At 31.1% G+C, this 9,256-nt stretch overlaps 1 protein-coding gene across 1 annotated transcript; it reads right to left on the reverse strand.

Annotated features, from left to right (window-relative positions):
• Positions 1-977: 977 nt before the first annotated feature.
• Positions 978-6,736, reverse strand: LOC111718071 (cell wall protein IFF6). The gene is made up of 8 exons (XM_023493560.1): positions 6,387-6,736; positions 5,826-5,952; positions 4,906-4,967; positions 4,123-4,188; positions 3,941-3,948; positions 3,284-3,338; positions 1,997-2,190; positions 978-1,705 (listed from the first exon to the last, which is right to left on the reverse strand). Exons 1-8 carry the CDS (start codon positions 6,437-6,439, stop codon positions 978-980), a joined length of 1,293 nt encoding a protein of 430 aa, XP_023349328.1. The 5' UTR covers positions 6,440-6,736.
• Positions 6,737-9,256: the final 2,520 nt, after the last annotated feature.

A 9,256-nucleotide genomic window follows, 5' to 3' on the forward strand; every position in this document is an offset into this window, starting at 1 on the left:
ATTATACCTACTAGAAGCACAATTTATGTGTATTATACCTACTAGAAGCACAATTTATGTGTATTATACCTACTAGAAGCACAATTTATGTGTATTATACCTACTAGAAGCACAATTTATTGGTATTATACCTACTGAAGCACAATTTATGTGTATTATACCTACTAGAAGCACAATTTATGTGTATTATACCTACTAGAAGCACACTTTATGTGTATTATACCTACTAGAAGCACTTTTTAACACAAAACAATTATGTTTATTAGGCTAAAATGCATAAACACAAATTTTTTTCAGAGACACCTTGTATGTATTCTTCATGAATATTTTTATTGTTGTTCACGGATACTCAGGGAGTAAGGAATATAAGGGAGATATAACTGACGCGGTTCGCCCTACCATATGATTTATAAACATGCTTTGCAGACGGTACTTCATTTGAATAAGAAATATTTGTCTGATGTACAATTACCGCCTATACANAGAAGAAGGAAGAATATTTTCCCACGGTTTTCTGACCATTTAGAATACACAATACAAACATACATTGAATATAAGTTTCACAGGATTTAATTTGTTTTTGAACTTTTTTTTCTGGCTAAAGGCTAATGAGGGGTATACTTAAAAGTTAAAACCCAGCAAATCCGTGAAAGTTTATCACAAATTTGTAAGGAACAACTTTGCCAGGAGTAACATGATCGATTAAAATGACTAACAATAGGTTAAAAATTACTAACATGACTCCTCTTAGCAGTGACTAACATAATGCCTGGTTTTGAAATGACCAACATGATTCCTGTTAATAATGACTAACATGATGGTGTAATGACTAACATGATGCATGTAATGACTAACATGATGGATGTAATGACTAAAATGATGCATGTAATGACTAACGTGATATGATGGATGTAATGACTAATATGATGGATGTAATGACTAACAAGGTGTAATGACTAACATGATGGATGTATTGACTAACCTGTTTGAACAGATGGATTAACAGTGTAGGTTCTTATTCCCGGGTTTCTAGGTTTAAACTCGAACTTTCCTGTCGTTCTTTCCGATTTCGTTTCCGCTTCCGTTGATATAGCACCATCTGTGCTTTCCTCACTAGTAGTAGTTGTAATGGTTGTTGGATCATTTTCAGTAATCGCAACTTCATCGTTTATTGTTGTTTCTTCAGTGACTGGTTTAATAGATCGTTTAGTTGTCGCAAGCTCGTCTGATAATTGGCTGATCAGTTCAGTTTCTATATCTGAATCGGTGGTGGAATCAGCGGTGGTTGAATCAGCGGTGGTGGAATCAGCGGTGTTGGAATCAGCGGTGTTGGAATCAGTGTTGGTCGAAGAAGAATAGGCGGTTGTAGTCAAGGAATCGTTGGTTGGTGTCAAGGAATCAACTGCTATCACGGAATTGGCTGTTGTCAACGAATTATCTGTTGACATGGAATCAGCGGTTGCTACGGAATCAGCAGCTGCAACGGAATCAACGGTTGTTGCCAAATAATCGGTATTAATTTCAAAACCAGGAGTTGACAATGAATCAGTTGTTGTTGCGTAATCAGATGTTTCTTGAATTGCAACATTTTCTACTAGGTTGTTGAATGCTGTTGTGTTTTTAATGGTTGTTGGTTGATACTCCTCTGAGGTTGTTGTTGTTGTTGATATTTCAGAAGTTTTTTGTGTTGTTGTTCTGGTTTTTCCTAAATATTGTTCTTTAAGAATCAATTTTTCTCTTTNACGTGGGGGTTGTTTTTTCTTTACATATCTCTCACCACGAGCGACTTGAAAATTGGTTCAAGCTTGGTCGGATTTTTTATGTTAAATATCATTATTTTCTAACTTGAAAGGAATTTGCTTGAATAATATAAAAAAACAATGAATTTATATTGTAAATGTATAATGTTAAACTTCTCAATATTGTTTCTTCTGTCAAAGCAATTTCCACCTGAAAGTTTGAAACTAGATTTAAAAATAAAAGACCTCATTATTACCTGTCCGACCGTCACGATAGTTCTCAAAGCTTTGATTTATAGGATTATCATCAATATCTCCGATCACATTATCATGATCACTGATTTCAGAATGATCTTGATCGTCTGGAATCCCAAGTTTATGTTGTCTTGAAGTGATCTGATCAACATGGTCCCCACCATCAAATATTTCAAGAACACCTCGCAGTTGGTCCCTAAATATCATTCAGAAGGACTCTTCAAGATTTTTAATAATAATCATAGATTAACAACAATGCAAATAGAGCTCTAGATGTCGTTTTTTCAAAATATTGGGGTTTTTCGTTCACAATAACTCTGAGACAGAGGTCCAAAGGAGTTACGCGCGTGCTCTCTATATTTCTTGTAATTAAACGCTGCCTGCGCTGAACTTCTTTGGGCTTCTTCCTCAGGAATATTGTGAACGTAAAACCCCTATATTTTGAAAAGACGACATCTGTGATACTATTAATCTATGTTTAGGATATAATAATTCTGAAATTACGCAAATAAACTTACAACATAAAGGTTTTTCAATACAAGAAAACGAAACTAAAGAAGTATAAAGAACGTTAGAGTTTTACTATCAGGAAATGAGCCACAAATTCTAATTTTCTAATCGCTATATCTTTGTAATCGGAGGATGTAAACTGATTCCTTGATTCCTACTCTAATTTTCTTTGTATCCTTTGTATCTTTGAATTTTTACAAGATAAAGTTTAAAACATTAAAGGGTTACACCATAAGGTTACACAGATATAATGATAAAATGTTATAATTAAAGAACAACCTAATTCTATTTTTTACTTGTGTCCTAATTCTTTAAGTGAATCAAAAAATGAATAAACTTACACATAAAACCTTTTTCACTGGATTACAAAGGTTAATTAATAAAATTTTTACAATTTTAATTACTTTCATAAAAGCTAATTTCCTTGGTGTAACACAACGTAAAAATATTATTCATGCAAAAAGGGTTGATTTTAAGCTTTGTAAATTTAATTTACCCTCCATTCAAAGAGGGCCATGGCTGATTCACAACAGTACCCATAAAACCTTTATTTCATCAAAAGTATGGAATATTTCGTCGTTTTTCTTGCTTAAGAGACTTCAATTCTAGTAATTTCCTCGTTGTTTCTGTAACGCAAAAATCAGTGTTACTTTTAAACGCAAAGAATAGATTTTTGACTAAAAAAAAACATAAATAACTTCATCATCTTTATTCAGAAAAAGGTTTGAAGGCGGTATATCGAATTGTGAATCATTAAATGGGGGGTTAGTTAAAATTACCTAATTTGAGGGGGCAGATCGTTCTTTATAATATTACTATAAACGAATTCCTCATCTGTAGTCAATTACAATTCAAATAACTTTTATTTAATTTTCTTTTTACAAGATAATTGTAAAGGAATTGAGTCTTTGGAACAAAATCAAATATTTAAACCTCAATATCTTTAGAACCCGATGTTGTAAACGTTTGATATTTCAAGCTCAGATTATTTGATCTAACATAATTTATAGTTTGAAATATCTAAGGTCTGCAACATTTGGTTCCAAAGATATAGTGATTTGAAAATCAGAGTATGTGACAAAGACTCAATTCCTTTGAAAAGGTAAAGTTGTGAGAAATCAAGTTAAGGAGCCATTTTAGGGCAGTGTATAAACCATAAGGAGCCATTTTAGGGCAGTGTATAAACTATAAGGAGCCAATTTAGGGCAGTGTATAAACTATAAGGAGCCATTTTAGGGCCGTGTATAAACTATAAGGAGCCATTTAGGGCAGTGTATAAACTATAAGGAGCCATTTTAGGGCAGTGTACAAACTATAAGGAGCCATTTTAGGGCAGTGTATAAACTATAAGGAGCCATTTTAGGGCAGTGTATAAATTGTAAGGAGCCATTTTAGGGCAGTGTATAAAATATAAGGAGCCACCAAATAAGGTATGCCTCCCACCCTTGAACGCCCATTTGCAAATAAAAAAAAAATAAACTTAGTGTAACTTTTTGTTCAGTATATTTTATATTTATGTACAATAAAATGGGAGCAATCAAATCTGGAAATCTATGACATTAATATCAAATATATCGTAATTAATATTGATTCAAAAAATTGAAATCATTCATATTACCTAAGACTGTCTAAAGTAGGGCCAGGGTCAGTACTGTTATTAGAATCTACATCTCCCCCTCGGTAGCTAAACAAAATATATTCATAACAACTCATTGGATCAATTATTGGATAAAATCTACAAATAAGTTATTATTTAGAAAGTTCAAAAGGTTATATCGGATATGAAACTCGTTTCAAACTTTAATTTTAAAACCCTTACATCATCGTAACCTAATTTCGTAAAATTAAGATTTTTTAAACTATGCACTCTGCGAGAACAAATAGTCAAATAGTTTATAAATCAAAGGTTAATAATATCATCAAGTTGCAAAGATATATGAGTTAGAGTTTTTGGCAAGTAATCAGTTCCTTTGAATCTGTAAAACTGTTTTAAAGCTTGATATCTCAATCTGATTTAATAGTTTGGTTATTTTCACATCAAGCAGTGACTCTCTTCCACAATTTGAAATTTGAAATATAAAGGAATTGAGTTTTTTGCCACAAACTATATTTTTCTAATCCCTAAGACTCTGCAACCCAATTTCACAGACCTTTGATATTTTTAACTATACATTATGTTAGGTCAAATAATATAAGTTTGAAGTATCGCCAATTTACCCCATCAGGTTGCAAATATATAAGGAATTGAAAAGTTAAGTTTATGGTAAAAACTTAATTCCTTTGTTTTTTTTCTCTTTTATAATTTTTGTCGATGGATTAAAGAAACCGAACACATCTAGTCCTGAATGGTCCAGGGTGATATCGGCTGCCTTGGTTCTTTAAATAAAAAAATAGTTCTTACTTGATAAACCAGTACGCTAAACCTCCTGCACCACCAGCCACCAGTACAAGGAACAATGCAGCCTGTACAGTGTACATACATTGTACACAGATTGTACATAGATTTTACAATACATATAGATTGTTCATTCATTTACATAGATTGTAATTTTTGAAAGAATATATACTGATTGTAAATAAATTGTATATAGTTTTTCAGCTATACTTAATAGATAAAAGAAAAAAGGAAGACAGGAATATTTCATGTGTTTTCTGGTTATCCAGTAATGGAATTAAAAAAAGTTTTGGTCTGCAGGTTAAAGCAAACCCTGAATTAAAAATTATGTTAATATTTAAAAAAAAAAGTTTAAACCTGTAAATAAAATGGTTTTAAACCTTTTTCTTCATCACTGTTCAAACTCAAACAAAAAAGTTAGCTAATCGTTAGAAAAACGCAAGAAATCGGTCTTTGCTACAAATTTTAATTGTCTTATCCCTAGCTATACCTTCGCAACCAAATGTCTTAGACCTTAGATATGTCAAATTATAAATTCTGTTAGATCAAATAATCTAAGTTTGAAATATCAAAGGTTTACACCACCAGAGCTGAAAACTTTAGAATGGGATATCCTTAATCCCGATATGTAATTTAATCTGGAGATTAATAACAAGAGGAGAACAAGCATTATTTAATCTCGAAAAAGAGGAGATCAAGCATTAATCTCGATATCCACCTTCTAAAGTTTTCAGCTCAGGTGAAAAAAATACAGGGATGAGAAAACTTGAGCTTGTGGCAAAGATATCTTTTATGTAAGAAGTGAAAAAATTCGGACTTTTCAAAGTTAAATGGGAATAGTTTATCAAGATTTTCTTCAGAAAAAATTGTTTGATTATGTAAACAAACTTTAACAAGCTTTATCATCAGATTGGTCCATGTTGTACCTTTATAATTGATGAGACCCTACAGTAGCAATCTGATGTATCATCATCATATACTGGCGTGGGGAGGGAAGGGGGAGTTCTGTATCTTCGCCCGGTTGACCGGCCGTAACTACTTCCGGATGAGAAACTGATCGGGACGGATTTAATTTTAGAAAAAATTCAGCAGACTGTCTGGAGAGGAACTGTAGAATATATTTAAGCTAAGCAACATGTACAATGCGCAATGGTAATCATAAAAGCGTAGTCTGATCAAAAGGGATAAAAAAGTATTTTTTCTTAAAAAAAAGAGACTTTTTTCAACTGTGGGTTCTCTATCAAAGAGACTGTGTGGATTTATGCCACAGAAAATATGGAGGCATTTTTTAAAAATAAATAGTTCAGAAAAAAATAAAGAAGGGTACTGTTGTGAATCAGACATGGTCCTCTTTATATGTATGTTCATGTGAAATTATAACGACAATCTCTTTACAGTGTGAGTAGCTTTAAATATAAATTTATTTTTTATATTATATGTTTTTCTTAGATATTAAATTGAAATAAAATTTAAAAAAAATCCTTTTCCTTGAATCATTTTGTGAATCTGACAGGTTAAAAGATCCTCTTCGTGTGTACATTTTTAGGTAGTTTTAATCACTATTTATTCATCATTCTCAAATATAATTTTTTAAAAGATTTAATCTTAAAAATGAAAAACAAATATTACCAGAATAAATTGCTTAGAATCGAATAGAGAGCTTGATTTATCACTAAAAATATGAAATCATTTTAATAAATCTAATTCAAGACTCGCGGGGTTTGATTGTAGCCGGGTGTTGGAAACCTTAACGCTGGTGTGAGAGTGTGAGATGTGATCTGATCTAGTACCGGAGAGGAACTGAACTCTCATCAAACCAGAGAGCTCTACGCCCTCAACAATCCTAATTAGGAGTTAAACATCTAACTGTCACAATTTGCTAATTTGTGTGTTTTATCTGTGTTTAACCCCCTCAGGCAATTTTGTGCAAATTGGGATAAACTCTAGTTCGAAACTTTGCGTTATTTTATTTTTCTACAATATTATCTATATTTATATTTTATAAAAACCGTTTTCAAATAATCTAAAACTACAGATATTCAATAGGTTCTAATAAAAATGATATTTTTTTGTAATATTTGCAAAAATTTTCATTCTTCCAAAATGTGATCCTGCGTTTGCAAATTGCCATATCTTTGGGTTTACGAATTATGGTAAATAAATGTGTGAATTCTATGATACTGGACCTTTTTCTCTAAAAGAAAATCATGTTATTTATTTAAATCATAGTTGAGGTGCAAATTTAGTTTTTGATAACCCACCATTGCTTTTATTGGAAACTTTTTATGAAAATTAAACTCTAAAAAAATATTCACACTGTTTGATGAACAGATGGTTTGTTTTGTCCAAAACTAAATTAATTTCTGTTTAAGGATCTTTACTCCTTTTAGAATATATATTACGCAATAGACCGACTCATCTTTAAACTAAAAGTCACAAACCCTAAAATTTAAAGAAATATCATCTTTTAAAGAGATTGTTCACCTTTTTGAAAATGCAGACACATCGCCATAATTTCTTGAATTTTTTAAAACACAATTAATTTAAGTTACAATTTTGCGCCTTAGATTTTCATGCAATGTTTCATTTAGAAGTACATATCTCAATGATAGTCTTTCCTATATTTATTTTTTTTAAATTACTAAAAAGCAATAAATGCTTTTGGTGTAATATATTAATGTTTAATTAATCAAGCTTTTAATTAGAGGCTAATTTGGCTCAATCAAACCATAACTTCTGATATAATTTGCGTTATTCAGGGGCGTAGTCAAGAATTTGTCTTGGGGGGGCTTACATTTTTTTTTTGAGGGGGATGGGATTTCATTAATCCAGGTTGACTTAACCCCTATAGCCCCTCTGAATACAGATGCAATCAACTAGTTTGCCGGTTTCATAAACAAATTTTAAAAAAATATGATCAAATAAATCTTTTTTTATACTCAACAAAAACAAATTAGATGTTTAAAAGTATTTTATTTCATTAAAACAGATTAAAAGAATAATTCATAAAACAATTCGATTAAAAACTTTAAAATTTTATGGTTATTGGTCGTAAACGTCGCGCGAACGGTTCAAGTACCAAAAGAGAACTAGATTTCTTACATCAAATAAAGAAAGTACATTTTACAATAACATGGTTTGCAGCATTTCCGGTATTTTTCCCTGTAAAGGTGGCCGGAACCTTTAAACAAAAACTTGAACTACGCAGCAGGTTGGGCAGAGGAGTAAATAATCTTATTGTTTCAGAAATTCCCGGTAGGTGTCATGGATGCACTTTACATTTTTAAATATTTAGCTATTATGATAATTGTTTTGCACCGGGAAACAAAAATATTAATTGTTATTTATAAGTTTGCATAACTAGTAGGAGCACCTATTGTTATTAACAAGTATTCTTGAAGCAATCTTACATACGAGGCTACAAGGGCATGACAAGTGCTCACATACAAAATAAGGAACTTGTTAAAATAACTTGAAAAAAGACATTACTGGGATTACTAATATTGGAATAGATAAATTATGGAGGGTTAATGTTGGGAAAGATAAGATTTTTTTGGGATGGGTAAATCTGGATGGATATTATTGGCATTGATAATATTGGGATTGATAATATTGGTATTGATAATGTTGGGATTGATAATATTGGGATTAATAGTATTGGGATTGATAATATTAAGATTGATAAAATTGGGATGGATAACATTGAGATTGATAGTTTTGGGATCGATATTATTGATATTGGGACAGATAGTACTAAATAATATTGGTATTGATAATATTCGGATGGATGATATCGGCATAAATAGTATCGGGATATATAATATTGGTATAGATAATAATGGGAAAAGATACTATTGGCATAAAAAATATTGAGATGGAGATAAATTGAGATTAATAATTATCAATATTTTTAGAATAATAAAGATTTGCATGTTCGGGAAGTACTATCTAAGTTTGGTCAATATTCAAGATTAAACAGTTACTGTGCTGAGTTAATTAAAGATTTGACACAAAAATATCTATTTTTTAATATTTTGTTTCAAGTATTTTCCTTAATCTCTCGCTTCATTAATTTATTTAGAGCTCGGAACATTTGTGGAGTTAATCTTTGTGTTGTTAATCCTTGTGTTGTTAATCTCTGTGTTGTTAATCTCTGTGTTGTTAATCTTTGTGTTGTTAATCTTTGCGTTGTCAATCTTTGTGTTGTTAATCTTTGAGTTGTTAATCTCTGTGTTGTTAATCTTTGTGTTGTTAATATCTGTGTTGTTAATCTTGTGAAGTTAATCTTTGTGCTGTTAATCTTTGTGTAGTTAATCTCTGTGCTGTTAATCTTGTGAAGTTAATCTTTGTGTAGTTA

Source organism: Eurytemora carolleeae, unplaced genomic scaffold, assembly GCF_000591075.1.
Source record: "Eurytemora carolleeae unplaced genomic scaffold, Eaff_2.0 scaffold1023, whole genome shotgun sequence".
NCBI classification, from domain to species: domain Eukaryota; kingdom Metazoa; phylum Arthropoda; class Copepoda; order Calanoida; family Temoridae; genus Eurytemora; species Eurytemora carolleeae.